The sequence below is a fragment of the Anser cygnoides genome, chromosome 16 (genome assembly GCF_040182565.1).
Source record: "Anser cygnoides isolate HZ-2024a breed goose chromosome 16, Taihu_goose_T2T_genome, whole genome shotgun sequence".
NCBI classification, from domain to species: Eukaryota; Metazoa; Chordata; class Aves; order Anseriformes; family Anatidae; genus Anser; species Anser cygnoides.
In genome coordinates, this window is record NC_089888.1 from 9,924,630 (window position 1) to 9,942,854 (window position 18,225).

At 35.8% G+C, this 18,225-nt stretch overlaps 1 protein-coding gene across 5 annotated transcripts in view; it reads left to right on the forward strand.

The window, feature by feature from the left end:
• ZMYND8 (zinc finger MYND-type containing 8) overlaps positions 1-18,225 on the forward strand; it is a 59,234-nt gene that overhangs the window by 16,621 nt on the left and 24,388 nt on the right. For 4 of the 5 annotated variants that reach the window (XR_010825196.1, XM_048072620.2, XM_048072626.2 and 1 more), the window contains exons 3-11: positions 6,641-6,789; positions 10,345-10,563; positions 11,458-11,571; positions 12,837-12,929; positions 14,091-14,178; positions 14,747-14,802; positions 15,922-15,999; positions 16,399-16,514; positions 17,590-18,071. Coding sequence is in view for 4 of the 5 variants with exons in the window: in XM_048072620.2 (XP_047928577.1) it covers positions 6,641-6,789; positions 10,345-10,563; positions 11,458-11,571; positions 12,837-12,929; positions 14,091-14,178; positions 14,747-14,802; positions 15,922-15,999; positions 16,399-16,514; positions 17,590-18,071 (1,395 nt within the window). In the remaining variant the exon portion in view is untranslated. The remainder of the gene's footprint in view (positions 1-6,640; positions 6,790-10,344; positions 10,564-11,457; positions 11,572-12,836; positions 12,930-14,090; positions 14,179-14,746; positions 14,803-15,921; positions 16,000-16,398; positions 16,515-17,589; positions 18,072-18,225) is intronic. The other variant, XM_048072625.2, reaches the window with a different exon arrangement.

Consider the following 18,225-nt stretch of genomic DNA (forward strand, 5'->3'; position numbering starts at 1 on the left):
ATAGACTCTTAAGTGAGACATTTCTTGCTCATTAAACACCTTTTTTAAAAATACTTGCTTGATATGTAAGAGATCATAAATTCTTGGTGTTATTTTTTTGAGCAGAAACTTAAATTGACCTCCTATAGAATTGTCCTAGTCACCAAGCTGTTGTACAGTTTAAATTCGGTGGTCTTTGTTCTTTCCTCTTGGATTTGTTTCGCTTTGTTCAAGTAATAAATATTAAATTGAACTACATTGGGAAACTAATCCAGGTTAAAAATTGCCCTTCCTCCTGACAGATTATTTTAACAAGGATGAATGTCTTGATCTGATTCTCAGAACAGCTACATGTATTCTGCTAACAGAGCTGGAAGAGTCGAGGAGTGAGAGGCAGTGTGTGCTAAACAGAGCACTGCTGTCAAGAAAAATTATCATAAAATACAACTTAGGCATTCTCTATCTTAATTAGAGTTTGAAACTAGGTACTGTCATTCTTACTTTACCTGAGCTGAATTAACGATTGTTTATATTATTAGTTCCCTGACAGGCTGGTAGATTGGTGATTGGTAAACATAGTGATAGAGAAAGGCATTAGACTATTCTACCAGCACAACTAAATCTGAAAGAAAATGCCTTTGCATTGTTGTTTTCCTGTCTGTTCCTTATTTTTCTTAAAGTTATATCTTACATTGTCTCCAGAAAATCTCTTGACATTTCAATAACTTCTCAGTTGAAAACAAAAAACACGAAAATCATAATTCAGGTCAGTTTTTGTGTGTTTTATGAGTCACCACTTGTTTATTTGAAAATCCCTAATATTCTCAGGCTTGAGCCACAGAAGCAAATTACGCTAGTTTAATGTAAAGTAGTTTTCAAAATTGGTTAACCAAACATATATTTCTATGGGATCATTAGTGCATTGGTTTAATCAGTATTGAATCAGTACCTTTTTCCAGCTAAAGTGTAGTTTGGATTTGGCAGTAACTGAATTGCAATTCACTTCTTGTTTAGCTAATAGCAGTTTAACCCTTTTCTGACCTGAATCAGGCAGCTTTGGAAAAAAACATAATTTGAAAGTGAGAAAGTATGACATTATGGCGGCAAGCCAATAAAGAAGAACTTAAATCTAACACCCGATTTTCTTCTTTGCATACTAGAGCTAAGGCACCACAAGCAGTGTCACAGTGTGCTCCGCTGGTGGTAGTTATGTGCCTGGGAGTAAGAAATGGAAGCCAAAGGGCAGAATGCTACATGCTTCTGTTACCCTCCTGGTTCAAGCTGTGCCTGCATACATACACTCTGGAAATAAATGCCTAAGTCTCTTCAGTGAGTTGTGCTGAGGGAGTTACTTGCTGGAGAGAAACTCAAGCTCATAGGTCATTGCAAGTACTTTAAGGATGTTGTTTCCAGGAGGGAGAGACAATTCTTCAGATCTCTGCATTGGGAAAACAAGGATTAAGGTATGGTCAGCACTTCACAGTAAGAGTAGTTTAGGTAAGGCTTCCTTCAGGAGTGTGTGCAAAAGCCTCGTTGAGAACTGCAGTTTATAGAAAAGAAACAAAGCATGACATTGTTGTACATACTGTTTGAGCCACGTGGTGATGGCAGGATAAGAAAAAACTGGTGCGATGCAGTTTTTGCTGATCACTCTGAATGCAAACAGTTCCCATGCTGAGTAAGCTCCATTCCACTTTAATGAAAAATTTGAATTCAGAACTTGTTTTGGTTTTAGGTTTGATCGCTTTGGTTAAGTTGTGGGTTTTGGTTTAGCTGACACTGCTGCAGTGTTTCTTTCATGATAGCTGTATAAGCTCAGCTCTCTTGGGATATATGAAGCATATGCCAGCCAAAGGAGTTCTTCTGCCAGCTTCTGTGTGTGATTAGCTGAATTGGAAAACAAAACAAAACAAAAAAGTAAAACTAAAAACAAAGCCTCAACAAAACAAAAAAACAACCTTAGTCTGTCACTATAGTTGTACCTGTGTTAGGATTTTTATAGTCATAGTTGCTTAAGGAGGTGTGGAGAAGCAGATGTATTTTTCTCATATTTAGAGGACATATCTTATTTGACTATTTGTTGTATTGTCAAATTAATCTGAATTTTGGCCTAAAAGGAGTAGGAGGCAGATGCACTTGAATTGAAACAAGTCAAGTAACAGTAATGGTCTCAGACATGCTGTATTGGTTTAATTCAGCGTAGGCATGTGAGAAAATAGCTGGTCCTACACACAGGCTACTGATGTAAAAAGGGGAGGGGTAGGAAGGAAAAAATCCTATTTCTTAGTGCCAAAGATAACTTTGAACATAGAATGTGTTTTTTTTTTTTTAATTATTATTACTTTACACAAGCTTAACTACATTCTGCTGAAATTTTATATCTTATGTCAACAGAAAAATTTCTTTGACAGCCAACGCAACATTTCTGCTAGGCAACACTGCTGAAATGGCTGTGCCTGTGTAACTCCAGTAGTAGACGCTTTTCCTGGTATTGTCAAAATTATATGTGTGGTTAAGTTGGTGCAGCTATTCTGTATGAACAAAACTCAGGATGGACAAATGCTCCTAAATTTCTCATCCTTCCCTCAGTTGTATTGTCCATTTAGCTTTTTGTGTTTTTCAGATGTTTCTCATATTTATTTACAATTTTCCTGATTCTTAATCATTATCTTGACATGTTACCAAGCTTTTGGTCAATCATAAGTCACTGTATAGCACCAAATTCTCCATACAATCATGTGGAAAGAAGTCAAAACAGCTGCTATTTTCTGTGCAGTTACATATTTTGGGAGAAAAAAAAGTTAAAAAGCTCCAGGAAATGGAGAAAAAAATGCTTGTCATTACAGCTGATAGGTAATGTGTCTGGGCCCACGTGTAGAGTATAAAGCTAATTATAATAGGTAAGACTGATTGACACGAGTTAATGTAGACCACTACAACTTCTCATTTACAGAAGTTCTTCTACTACACCTTTTCCATCTTTTTTTATATTTTCTTCCATACATGTGGACAGTGTATGTCTTGAAATGCTTAGACACATCTTCAGATCACTTCTTGAGCTTGCATCATGAGTAAGATATAGTGGCATCATGGGGTTTTTTGAGCATATTTTCTCAAAGTTTTTCTACGTTAGTAACTGTGTAGTTTCTTGACACTGTTTCACTCTGTCCACTCAATAGTATGCTATTTTCCATAAACATAAGCTTTATAAGCAAGCATTCCAAGGTTATTAAGACTACATTGTATGTATCGCTCCTATTTTTACATCAATGTCATTTGGCCATTTTCATAACAGAGACAAGTCATTAATTCATTATTAGTATATGCTCAACTGTTGTTCAAAATTTTTCAATTTCTGCCTAGCTTGTTAACCTTAGCTCCATTTGTGCAAATCATTATTGCAGCCAGGTTTTTATTTCTTCTTATTGACAGTTTGACCTTCACATTTGTAGAAAACACAGAGATCATCTGGAAATCTAGTTTTTCATTGTGTCATTGACCCTCTAAGATTTGTGCTATGTGACAAATTACCTCATCTTCGAATGAGATTCAGTCCAACTTCAATTTCACAGGGCATTATTTTGTGTACGGTTTTAAAATAAACTTCATTTCCTTGGCTTTTTTAGGAATGTCTAAAGAGAACGTGTCAGTGGCCATGTTACTTGTGGTATCTGTGGTTTTGTTGTAGAAACTAATTATATTTAATTTGTTCTGACAAGCTCTCTTTCTTACGCTGATGTTGGTTCATATATATAAAGTCCCGGAGCTCTGTCCAGTCCACGTAACCTCAGCTGCCTGACGGAAACTGACACCTTAGTTAGCAGCATGCCCAATCTTCCCTGCCTCTGTGGTAGGAGGAGGTAAGTCAACTGCATTGTCCTCTGGAGATGTGAATCAGGCTCCCTACACATCTCTTGCCTGCTACTGGCTCTGCAGGCAGAGTAGAGTGACAGCTGTTCAAATTCAGGTAGCTCTGTAACTATGCCTGAAGGCACTGGGGATTAATACAGGCTATGGGAAGGTGACATGCTACCCAAGAGGACTGGAAACTAGAAGGAGCTGGGACACTTGACTAGCCTGCCCTGCTAATTGAGAGCCCTGACAAAAACAGTGGCAGTGGCTTCAAATCAGATACCTGAAATGTTACCTCCTCAGGCCATCTGCCAGCTCCTCTGGTGAACCTTGTTGCGTCTCAGGCATGATTCACTTCTGAATGGCACCTAAATTGCCCATTTTAGCCCAACTTTGATTTAAGACGATTGGCTAAAAACTGGAGTAGGCCCAGGATATCTGCTCCAGGCAGGTTAGATGGCTGGGAGTGCTAACTGCTTGCTATGGTTATGCTGGCAAAAGTGTTCTTCAGTCTTCAGTCTTGTCAATGTTTTTGTATATCTTCCTCACACAAGGTTAAATAGATTTTGATAGTAATGCTGATGAGGTTAATACTGCCTTTCATTTTGGGATCTGGGAGATGTGAAGAATTATGGAAGTAAAGTGCTATCCAAATACGTTCAGCTCTTTATTACAGCATTCTGGTACCTATTTTGGGGAGGACTGAGGAGACCGTGGGCCTACCTTGTAGCTCAGTGACATTTTCTCATTCAATAAATTCTTCAAATTCAGACTGGGAGGCATTTGTGGGGAAAAAGGTGCTCATCCACTTCCCACATGGCGTGGTCTAATGCTGTGTTTTTCAGTATTTTTCTGTTTGGGGGAACCTTCAGTATTCTTTGGTGGACCTTTTTGTGTTTAATTTCAAACTATTGACAACATACATGCTCTGATAAGCTGATAAGTTACTGGCTGTTGTTCTGGTACCTCTGAAGTTCATTGGAGACTTCAGGTGAAGTGTTTCAGCGAGTTCTGCGGGCTTAGCAACCTGGTGCGACTGAGCCCATCACTCAGTGAGGCCTGGAAGGAAAGATCACATATCCAGGAGGGAAGGGATAATAGCGTCATCCCAACCAGTGGTTTGATTGACTTTGGCTTCTGTCAAATAGCTGCCAAAAACTACTCTGCCAAAAAAGCTGTCAAGGTGGCTTCAGTCCCCAAAGCAGCATTTCCTATTTTCTTCCTTTGTTCTCACCTGTGTAGCTGCTTTGCTGAATGTGTTACACGCATGTGTGGTTGTGCAGTGAGTGAGACTACAGAAAAAAAAGCTGCAGCCAAAAGTTAGTTTTTAGACAGATTTTATTTCTCAATGGCTTTGCATGCAGCCACAGAAACACTTCTACTAGCACAGGTGAGTAGGGAATTGAAAATACGGGAGTGACTTTGGGGAGGTTTCAGTTGTTTCTCTTTATTGGAGTGGTGACTTCTGACCCCTTGGGTTTTATCTATCATTTAGTTTTGTTACACACATAAACAACTTAAGAAAAAATGAAACAAATGTTAAAAAAAAGTCTGTTAAACTTTCACTTGTTTTGTCAAACTTGTTTCACTGAACTATGATTGTCTATTGCAGTTTTTGTTTTTGAAAAATGTTAGTACTTTGTAATTAAGCTGAGCTTTCCGTATTCATTAGGAGTCATTTAAATTTTGTTCTGAGAAAATGAAGTTGCAAATACTCATATTTCCACCTAGGATATTTCTGATGAGCTTGTAAGTGATGTTTTTATTATTACTATTTTTTTTTAAAGTGTATTAATAACAATTTAGCATAATTGGAGGACTGAAACAGACTAGAAGATACACAATATATGGGTAGACCTGTGTTTCAATTTCCTCTCTCTCTGTGTCTCAAGAATTTTTTCAGTTCATAGCCACCTGGGCACACACCAGGGCTGCTTAAGTTGCTGCTATTTAATTTAAGCTGCTTGATGAGCTTACACTAAGATAGCAAACCACGACTTAGAGCAGCTGAGACACAGGCACATGTTCCCTTCTGGCCAGCTTTGTTACCTGGAGTAATAACTTTGGGCATAGATTGCAACTGTGACTTATTAAACTGCTCTAGTAATTTGCTTGGTGAATGCGAGAGCGGACTGTGAAGGACACTAAAAAATTGTGTCACTTTCTTTTTGTTACTCTATCTAGCTGTCAAAAGTTACTACTTGAGTGGTAGTCTTGTCTTAATTTTATCTTTTTTACAATTCAGTTTAGCATGTACTACAAATGACTAAGTATTTGAAGCAATATTATTTTCAGACTATCGGACAATTTGATTTTTTCTATTAACACATTTCAGTAGGTATATTTAAATATTGGAAATAGGAAGAGTGTCTGACCTTGTCATTTATCATGTTATAAATTCCGTTGTTTATCTTCCTAAATTACAGTGTGAACTTGTCAGAAATTGTTATTTTTATTCTTCTTTTAAGGGGTATTGCATAGATTTGCATGGAACAGTGCTCTGTTACACTACAGAATGTAATTGTTGTTACACTTTAAAAGATACTAAAATTTTAAATTAGATGAATGGTCAGAATTCCATGGGGGGAAAAAAAAATGTAATGTTAATCTAAATTAATATATTGAGAATTCACTTAACAGTGGCACAGCTTAGCAAGTCTATGATTCCAGTTTTGTAAGTGACTGGATGAAAGGCAGTTGAGAATTTTTATTCTGTTCAGTGGTGGAGTGTGAATGACAAACCGTATCCTTGTCTGAATGTTGTTCATTAATATGCACTCTTTAACAGTATTGCTTGTATCTGTTATAGATCCTGGCTCTGCCGAACGCACAGCACAAAAACGGAAGTTTCCCAGCCCTCCACATTCCTCTAATGGCCACTCACCACAAGATGCATCAACAAGTCCTATAAAAAAGAAAAAGAAACCTGGTCTATTGAACAGTAATAATAAAGAGCAGGTAAGAGAAGTCATGGTCTTGTTATGCTAGGATATGAAACAATGAAGGATTTAGAGACAGCTGAACAGATGCCATTTCCTCATTAGGAAACACAATTTTCGTACTATAAGAAGTATATACTTATTGATGAATGCAGTGGGTGTAGGAGTTTTTAAGTTGGATTTGGGTGGCCTTTATTTTTTATTTTGGGGACTTTTTTTTTTTTTTTTTTTTAGAGAGAGAGTACCTGTGTCCTGCTTTTTTATTTCATAAAACTAACAAGACATATAACCAGTAAGTGTTATTTTGAACAAAAGGATTATAAAGGAATATATAAATAATAACAACAACACTAATAACTCTCATTAATTTAAACCATTAGAAGGAAGTGTTTGGGGACACGATCTACTAGATTAGGAAAGATACCACAATATCAGTGGGAATCTCTCATCTATTCTCATTTCTACTACCAATTATTAACAAAAATCCAGCTGCTCCTTCGCTTGGTACTATGCAGATTCCCTCCCCTTCCTTTAAATTGGCAGACAGTATACTCTGCTATCAAACTAGATGAATCAAAGGGTCATGCTGGCAGCATTTTTCAGTTTTCACGTTTGAAACATTATTTTCAGTGTCTTCTGAATACTGAGTTCATAGCGTTTATTGTAGCTCTTAGAAGAACTCCAGAAGACATTGAGAAATTCTGATTCGATGTATGATGCAAGTGAAAGAATTATGTGAATTATGTTGAATACCAAATGCTATAAAGCAGCTATATCATCCTGGAAGAGATTGCACGAAGGCAATCTTTAGCCCTACTGAAATTATTTCTCATCTAATTTACAGATAACATACCTCTGTGTTGTTCAAAGTCCTTTTGCATGTTAGTACATTTTTGCCAATATTGTGTAAACACAGGATTAAGTTCTGTGGTTTAAAGCATTTTTTCCTCAATAATAGCATCCATATTAAACATTAGTGTGGTACAATTGCACTGGTTAAGAAAGAAAATTAAATTCCTGATCACTGCAGTTATTCTGGAACAAAAACTGTGAATAACTCGGGCCAAAGAAGTCTTTCAGTGTTAAGTATATTTTATTTAAGGGTAATTGGCAGGTCCCATAATAGCATGTGTAGGCATTGATGAACTAGTTTACTGTGGCCAATTTGGCTTTTACTGAGCTTCACTGCAGGCTCTTTAAACTCCTCCACATCCTGGACACTTGCTAGGGAAATGTTGAAGAAATGTGAAACTGATGAGAAAACAAAGCTTTTATTTTAAGACTGTTAAAATTTAAACTCCTAAAACATTTTGCTCTGATTAGAACAACTGAAAAGGTCTTTTGATGTAGTTGAGATTTTCTATCGTTTTGTTGTTTGGATCTTTTTTGAGTCTTATTCCTTTTTTCTTTTTTTTTTCTTTTTTTTTTTTTGTCCTTAAACTTAGCTCAGGCAAAATAAGCTGATAGATGTCTAAATGATAGGAACATCCTTGATCAGACAACTAATTCCTCCCATTTTCTAGCAGAAATGGACTCTTTTATTTAGATATTAGGAGATCATTTCTCTGTAGTGTCTTACAGATTTTAAATTTTAAAACAGGATCTTTAATTCTTACAAATTTAGTGTGGATATCCACTTGAAAATCAAAGTATGTAATAAATTTTACTGGTAATTTGCTTTGTCTGCAGTTGAAGACAATGCCCCATAGTTGCATCTATGTATAAGTATAGACTATTGAGATTTTGGTCTTATAGCCGTGGTGCATGCAACTGCAAACAAAACATGCTTCTGAATTGTAAACTGCAGCTTTCTCTTTTTCACTCTGTGTTTACACGTGCCTTTCTATCTTGGTTTGAATGGCATAATAATACATTAGAAATGTAGGAAGAGCCTTTTCTCGTCCCTTTTATTCCACAGGATCTCGTAGAACCTTCCATATAAAAAAACTTGTATTATATGATTAAACATACACAGAGAACGTACAGAAAATAATACCTGGTCCATTTCTGTGGTGGGAGCAAGTACCTTTTCACTAGCTATATTGTCTGTAGAATAGGAAATGAAGACTGCCAAAACATAAAAATTTGAGTGAACCTGTAGGTAGCAGAACACTTTTGGAATTACAGTAACGTTCTTTCTTTGCTTAAAATACTATACCGTATTTGATAATTAAAGGCAATATCTCTTCTGATGTATCTTTTGAGATATAACACCTTTAGCTGGATTGTCATAGAATATCACTTCTGCACCTTGAACATCCTCTATTCGTGAAAATAATTAGACCTTGTCCTTCGTAACTTAATAAATCTAGAAAGATCACAGTCCAAACTGGCATGATAATGGTTTGTGGTTTTTAATATTTGTCCTGTGTGAGTAGTTTTGTATAGGATGCTACAAAGGTTTGGAACATGCATATCGTTCTACTGTTTTATGAATCATGTAGGCATGTGACGGTTTAAGGGCCTAAGAACTTGCGGAGCTGTTAATTGGTGTAGGAAGCACACAAAATTACCTGAGAATCAAACAAAATGCTTCTGCAAACTACAAACAGCCAGTTGGATAGTTAAAATAATGTCATGAACAAATGGTTTTATGTCAAACAAAAAAAATTACAGTAAATAGCTTAAAGATAAGATTGTTTCCCTCCATCCCCTGCATCCTCTGCAGCAAACCATGCCTATAATTAATACCAACCAGTAAACTTTAGTTCCTTTGTCATTGATAAACAGTACTTAATTTTCCAATAAATGTTATAATCTCTTCAAATCCAATCTAATAGACTTTGGGTCTCTGTTGACCCGTTTTGGCTATCCCAGGATCTTCAACAGTTGTGTTTTGGTATCAGCTGTGTCATCTTTGAGCTATTTGAGGCTCAAGTGAAAGTCAAGTTCATGCAGTTTATGAAATTAACGCTGTTTTCTAGTGCAGACAAACCAGTGGAGATTGTGAGTCTTAAATTCTGATACACATTTAAATGATAGATTAAATCTTTTCCAGGGTTCATGCTGCTGTGGCACACCCTATTAAGGATGTGAATATGCTCCTGTATCACCCTACTGGTGGTTTGCCTTATCAATTAAAATCAGCAGTGTTTTGCTTGATTTTAAAAAGTTGTGAATTGCTGCAAGTTAGGACAGATTTGCATCATGTTCAGCTCCTTGTTTCACGACTTCTTCAGTTGTCCTAGGTTTAGCCACTACTAAATCTCTCTCAATATTTAGCTTCCACAGTCCCACAGAATTCTGAGTTCAGAGGACATATAACCTCTATAGCTACACTCTTTTCTTGAAGATAAAAGTATTTACTGATATTTGTTGGATTGCATGACCTGCACATTATGACCTCACTTGCCACAAAAGTTTATTTTTAGTGTTGAGTGTAATTCAGCATTTGTCATCTGAATGAGAAGTAAACCTCTTTACGAATGATTTTGTGCAATGAAAAGGATATTATGCTTACATAAATGTTAATCAAACTCTGTAGATTTCTGCTTGTTTTATATAATGAATATTATTATTTGAAAAATGCAAATTTGTTTTGAAACCAAACCTGTTTTTCTTGCCTACATTTCAGTCAGAACTAAGACATGGTCCGTTTTACTATATGAAGCAGCCACTCACCACAGACCCTGTTGATGTTGTACCACAGGATGGACGGAATGATTTCTATTGCTGGGTTTGTCATCGGGAAGGCCAAGTCCTCTGCTGTGAACTCTGTCCTCGGGTTTATCATGCTAAGTGTCTGAAACTGACAGCGGAACCAGAGGGGGATTGGTTTTGCCCAGAATGTGAGGTTAGTTTGTTATAAGGAGTGGATTTCTTTCATGTGTGTGAGATAGAAGCAGCTTTTTTACATTCCTGAACGTTTGATTTATTCCTCTATGACCTCTTGGTAACAGTACCAGAAGAATTTGTACAAAAAAAGGAGGCATCTGTTGCTGCTTCCCTGCTTCTCTGTATGTGTTCCTGTATTGTGTTTGCCTTCTTACCATGACTCTTCAACTTCCTTTGTGTTCCCATCTCTAGAGAAGGCCCCATTTCAAAGAGTGATCCCTTTATCACACCTCTAATGCTGAAAACATTCTGCATTTTCAACTAGTATAGCTTACGCTTCTTCCTGTGGGCTGATAGCTCTGCAGCAGTGCTCAAAGTATTTGCCACTGTAGGGTTTACGTAAACAAGTGAATATTATTATTACTACTATTTTTTTTTCTGCAGGGCTAAGGAAGAATTTAGCCATTCCTCTCCAGTGATTCCTGGGGAGAGAATAATTAGCATCATAGTATCTTCAATGAAAGTAAATTGGTTTATCACATGTTTTTCTTTGGCCACTTATTGTATTAGAGCCCAGGTTAATTTCTCACTTATTCACATTGCTGTGAACTTGCATTGTATTGAAATTATGTATTCCCACATTCACTTTGTGTGATGTAGGAGATGGATGCAGTTTTCAGTCCTTTCCCTTTTTTTAAAATTTTGTTTCAGTTTTTTTTTTAACTTTTGTTAACGTATTCAGAATTAAAATTGAGTAAAACAATTATCTGAAATACTTACGCTGCATCATCAGAAATGTTTTGTTTCATAGGAGGTGGTTATTTTCTTCCATTCAAATGCTGGGATGTTTTAATGGAGAAGAATTCACCTCGAAATGTTTGCTGACAAAATATTTTGTAATCTTAATTTTTAGAAAATCACAGTTGCAGAATGCATAGAAACACAGAGTAAAGCTATGACAATGCTCACCATTGAACAGCTATCATATTTACTGAAGTTTGCACTACAGAAAATGAAACAGCCAGGGGTAAGGAAGATTTTTTTATATGCTTGGATCGTATCTTTGTCATAATACTGGGTTTTGCTTCCTTTTGTTGATCTTGAGCCTAGCATATTTTATTGGACTGTATATGACAGCTTCTGTACTGTCTACCACCTGGTGCAAACAATAGTTAAGACTATATATATGGTTTTGGAGTGCATTTAAAATTTAACTTTTAATGCAACTTCCAGAGATATTTTCAGTACACCTGCTGAAACTACAGTGTGGCTTCCCAGGGGGACTTTGTGTTTTCTCACTCACTGAAAGTGGACGATGCTATTTCTAAGATACAAAGGGAATGACAGGATATGATCTCTTACCAGTCCAGGTACATGGGCAAGATTGTAAGCACAGACACTGTTTGGTAATTCATTATAACCATTGAAAAACTAGCATCTGTCTGTTAGGAGAAATTGTTTTTACCACAAATATTAGTTGTATCATATACTTGTAAAACACCGAATATTTTTCACTCAATGTGGTGAAAACCTATGCCATCAACTTGCATGCCAGTTGAGATTGCTGCTCTATGAATTTTTGTCTTGGAGGCAAAATTGTTTCCTCTTGACTTCCTCTCTCCACAAGTCTGTCTTAGTCCTCAAAATCAACATGCTTCTAAGTTTCAGATGTTCCAGTCACTGATTCTATGATTCGGTTTCTGGTCACTCTTTCTTCACTGTGCAAGCTTTGTCTAGTTTTCACACGTGAAGAAAAAAGTAAATCAAAGTAAGATGCTGTGATGAATTGCCATGGCTTGCTTTAACTCCTGTTCCTTTCTTGTACCTGTAAATAAGTTAGAGGAGTCTGTCTGCAATGTTACAGTAAAATATGTTGGGAAAACCAGATGTGTGGAATCATGGGCTCTTTGCAACTCTGGTGTCTCTACGATAAGTATTTTAGCAGAACAATAGTGGCACTTTCTGGAAAGGTTACTCTTTAGTTTTGATACACTTTAGCTCTTGAAGTATTTTTACTCTGGAGTGGTCAATACTCTTCTTTTAGGAGGAGTCATTAGAAGCTTTAAGTGCTGCTTTTCAGAAGCAAAGTGTCAGTTTTTGTTGATATTGAGTCGACAATCAAAGCATTTTGAAAATGCAGCTAGAAAAATAATGTTTAATGAAGGCTATAGAAATATTTTGCCCTTTAGACATTTTACTAATAACCTGTTGTTTTTGTGCCTGATTAGAAAAATATATATTAATGAAACTGTTCAATATTAAGATGCAGTGTGATTTTTTTTTTCCTAACAGACAGAGCCATTTCAAAAGCCAGTTTCACTGGATCAACACCCAGATTATGCAGAATATATCTTTCATCCAATGGACCTTTGTACATTAGAGAAGGTTTGTATGAAGCAAGGAGAGGAAGATCCCTTCAGTTTGATTGCTATGGTTAAGATACCTGGAGTGTTTGTTGGGAAGCAGGAAAGAAGTTGTTAGAAATTATTTTATTTTTTTTTTATTGTAGTTTATTTTGCTTATAAATGCCAGTTCAGTTATAGCTTGAAAATAATCATATGCCCACTGAATGAATTTGCTATTTTGTCTGAACCAGTAGCAAATGCTAAGGAAAAACAGTATGAAAAAGACAAACTTACACTGATGACCTCCTCCTGTATAAATGCATCTAATTCCAGGAATCATCCTGTGGGGAGACTTCGTTAATCAGAGTTTGCATTTGATCATCATGTTTGTTAGCTATTAATGGATCACCGGTACATTGATTTGTCTTGGGACCATGTGAGTGTGTGACCAGGGGTCATTCCAGACTTACGTACTGATCATTCAACAAATACTATAATCTCCACTGCACTTGAGATGTGGAAGAAAAAGGAAACAGTAAAGAGTTGGATTATTGTAGTTCGATTGTCAATTCAATAACAAGCTAGGTGCTTCACATTATGAAGTTCTTTATTCTCTACTGTGTTAATAAATAGTGGAGCACTGCAGAGCTTTGCTCTGCTACTACTTGGTGAAGAGTCAGCAAGCATTTTCATTCTCTGTGCCCTTACAGTGGACATTGATGTCTGTGTTATAAAGCTGTGACAAATCCATGTGACTGATTTTATCTAAATGAATTACTTCACCCAGTTGGTAGGTCGGAGTATCAAACATCCTCTCTTATGTGATATGGTGAATAATTTTTTTCTGGGCCTTGTAAAAATTAAAAAAAAAGAGTTCTGTGGAACAGTAACATGCCAGTAGAATAATATTGTTTCAGGAAATTAACAGATGATGTATTTTTTTTCTCTTGGTATTGTTTTTTTTAACATTGAAGAATTGAATTTAGTTTTATTAGAATTGATTTAGTTCATATGTTTTCAGGGCAATCAAAAACCATTATGAATTTGATAGATTCTTAAGTATTTAGAATTACAGGTTTTACTGTAAATAAGTAGTTTGTTTTATTAATTGTATGACTTATGATAGGAAACTGTTCAGGAAAAAGCTGTCACTTCTTATTCATTTCTGTTTCCTGATACATTTTTAATTTTTTCTTTCCAGAATGTTAAAAAGAAAATGTACGGTTGCACTGAAGCATTTTTGGCTGATGCCAAATGGATTTTGCACAACTGCATTATTTACAATGGGGGTAAGTAGTTATGTACATGTGTACTTACGTCCTTGAATATGAAACTTTGGATTAGATAAAGTAATAGATCAAGTTGCAGATATGCTTGCAAATGCTGAAAGTATCTTTTCGCTAATTACTGTAGTTCCTAAACACGACAAAATTTTTTAAACAGCTGACGTACATATAATTTAGTACCAAATACTGCCTGTGCTGTCACTTGCTCATTCCACCTTAAACTTTTTTCAAATTGACGATACATTGCTTTAGTGTTTTGCATGATGCTGTGCTTTATAGGAGACCTAATTGAGGAAATGATACAACATGTTGGTCGCTTTACAGTGTATCAGCAGTGGGCAGGCTGCACTTGGCTTAAGGGAACATTTTAAGAGTTTTACTGTATTTGTTGGGAAGATAATTGTTTGCCTAATTCTTTTACAAGTATGTATTTTGTGTATACTAGTTTTGCATTATCTTCTTAGATATTCCCTTTTGTCTTTAATACAGACTTTTAAAACTAAAACCGGTTGATTTTATCACAATTTTAGCATAAGTTTTCTTGGTTAAAGCATTTTTCTTGTTTCCCTAGGAAATCACAAATTGACACAAACAGCAAAAGTCATCATCAAAATCTGTGAGCATGAGGTATGTGTTCCCCAGTTAATTTGATTGTTCTATCTGTATTTTTAAAGCAGAAACACATTCCATTGCTTGTACTTGTGACTGAAATAATGTTTTCTATTGTGTATATTACATAACTCTAGTTTGTGTAGGCTTTCTTTTGTTTAGAGATGCATATCCATGGCCTATGGAATGATTTTGAAAAGGGCATTGCTAAAGAGTCTTCCATTAGGATATTCTCTATACATAATAAAGACTTTCAATGGTGGGTGGTGGGAGAAAGGAGACATATGGAATCTGCACAGACACTTATCTTTCCAAATGAATGCTTGAGTTGGAAAAAGAGACAGATTTTCTGATCTATAAATACGTTTTTGTGTGTTTCATTTGCTGTTACTATATGAAAGTCCTGTGAATAAATACAGAAACGGCTGCCTGTGTTTTTAACTGATCATTTGCACTGATTTTATTTCAGTGGCAATTTGTAATGTTTCGCATTACAAAAAATTGTTATTCTAAATGTAGTATTTTTGAATAGTGTTTCACTGATATAAATTGTCTGATGATCTGACACTTTGTGCCAAGCGTTTTCCTCACCCCCGGGTTGACACAGCAATATGCATGATATGCATTAAATTCTGAGATTGTATCAATTCTTGACAGAAAAAAATTGCATGTGTAATCTGAGCCTGATTTCTTAAATGTTTTTTGTAATCTGAGTATAAGGAACAAAATATTTTATTTTTTGTTCTGCCTAAATTATTATAAAATTAAATGCCCAATTGAGGTTATATTTTTGTGTCTGGAACAAATGATGATAAATAATTCTTTATCACTGGAACAAATACATCAACAAAGCAAGAATGTATTTTTTTTGACTGGAGTAAATGACAGCATAGCACATAATCTGAAGAGACGTGTAAAAATGAAATTAGTTCATTAGCTGGAAATGATACATTACAGGGGTAGAAAAAGATGGGTTTCTGTCAAAACGGTGTTGAGTTCATGACAAGTAAAGGTTGATTTATGACCACAGAATTATGGAAAAATTATGTTAGTAAATTAGGTTAACATTATAATATTTGTTGATCACACTTTAGATGTGTTTAAGCTACTAAATAACCATTTGGTCTTCCTTTTCAGATGAATGAAATTGAAGTGTGTCCGGAATGTTACTTAGCTGCTTGCCAAAAACGAGAGAATTGGTTTTGTGAGCCTTGTGTAAGTTAAGGGTTACGGTAGCCTAGATAATAGATTAAACAAAGTTCTCATTTGACTCTGACTTGTTATCCTCTCACTGTTTTCAACCTGTGGTGGTTACTGAGGAGTTAGTGAGTCAAGGAAAACTGCTGAAGTTTACTGAACCACTGGCTTGTGGTTGTGCATCATGCAAATCATGGTCCTCGTGGAAACACAAGCCCATTTCAAGATGTGTAGCTGTCAGATTGCATACTTTCAGTGAGAAATATCAGCATGTTAGAATGTCAGCAAGCAGTTTGCAGCCTCTCAGTCCACAAATACAGGATATTTGCTCATGGGTCATCTGTGGTACTTGCACTTAGAATTTTGAAGGTAATACTGCTTGTATCTTCTTAATGTATGTTTTACCTCTTCCTCTAGAGCAATCCTCATCCTTTGGTCTGGGCTAAACTCAAAGGCTTTCCATTCTGGCCTGCTAAAGCACTGAGGGATAAAGATGGGCAAGTTGATGCCCGTTTCTTTGGCCAACATGACAGGTGAGAATTTAACCAAAGGATGTTTTTGGCTGTAGTTAAAAAATGCGTATTGTAATTTTGTGCTCTCAGAGTTTTTGGATTCTGTTTTTTTGAAACTTGACCCTGACAAGCTATATAATACTGTAGCCTATAAGTTTTTGTGGAATGCAAGTCGTGTTCGTAAGACTAACACCTATATAATCTCACTGAGTATGCACGTTAATTCCTGTGACTGTGATTTTGTTCTGCAAAGAACTACAGTTCTTAAGGGTCGAACCAAGTATTGTATAAACACTATGGGAATGAACATGCAACTGTAGATTTAAAAAATGGACAAAAATTATCTGTGTTGAAAATGCCAGTTTTGCTCTGAAAGGTATTAATTATTCTGTACCTGTGAACCTGCAGCTTAGATGGAGAAAGCCGTGGTAAAAACTAGTTGATTTATAATGAATTAAAAATACAAATCCATATAGTTATAAAAACATGTGCTTTAAAACTGTACAGGGCCATGAAACTATTAAGTCAAAGTTTCCTGAGCTTCTTTGGAAAGCAAAGTTTTAGAGTCTGGCTCATTTCATGATGAATAAAATCTTTCCAGTATTTGTTGGAGAGAAGCAATTTTTCCTCGCACTGGGGAGTTTGATTGCCCTTACCTTACGTGTAAAAATAGATTGTTGTATATTTAAGAATGTTATTTTGAAATCTTTTTTTTTTTTCTTGAACTGTGTTTTTCTGTTTCTCTGCTATGAGCAATGGAAAGATTGTTTAGTAACGGTCATCTTACAGTTCCATAGACTATTTTGGTTAAGTATGTTTCGTCATACTTGACCAATGTTTATTCCTGTTTTATGTGTTACTGGGGAAGTGTAAAATAAGCTAGGAATAATCTAAGACAAGCAATTACTTATATACCGCAGCTTAAGCACTGAACTGTTAAAAGAAGGTGGAGGTAGTCCTTTGAAATTATCTGAGATGTGCATATCTTTACAATTAGGATAAAATAAATCAAAATTTGAAAAAAAAAAAAAAAAAAGTTGCCAAAGTCAATTCACAGTGTGAAATGTAGTCATATCATCTTTTTTTTTATTTATAGGGCCTGGGTTCCAATAAATAATTGCTACCTCATGTCAAAAGAAATTCCTTTTTCTGTGAAAAAGACTAAAAGCATCTTCAATAGTGCAATGCAAGAAATGGAGGTTTATGTTGATAACATTCGTAGAAAGTTTGGAGTATTTAATTATGCACCTTTCCGGACACCATATACTCCCAACAATCAATACCAAATGTTGTTAGATCCTGCAAACCCAACTGCTGGAACTGCAAAGACAGACAAACAGGAGAAAATCAAACTGAACTTTGATATGACAGCATCGCCCAAGATTCTAATGAGCAAGCCTATGTTGAGCAGTAGTACTGGTCGTAGGATTTCGTTGACAGATATGCCACGGTCACCAATGAGTACAAACTCATCAGTGCACACTGGATCTGATGTTGAACAGGATGCAGAGAAAAAAGCAACTTCCAGTCATTTTAGTGCAAGCGAAGAATCCATGGACTTTACAGAGAAAAATACAGGTAAAAAAAAAGGAGGTACAAGACTTCTGCATTTGTTTAATTTACTAGTTAGAATTGTTATGATCAGGAGATATTCTATTTAAAAATTGATAGCTCTTTTTCATGGTGTTCATTAGTGTTCCTCAATTGAGTAGCTAAAACATGATAAAATTAC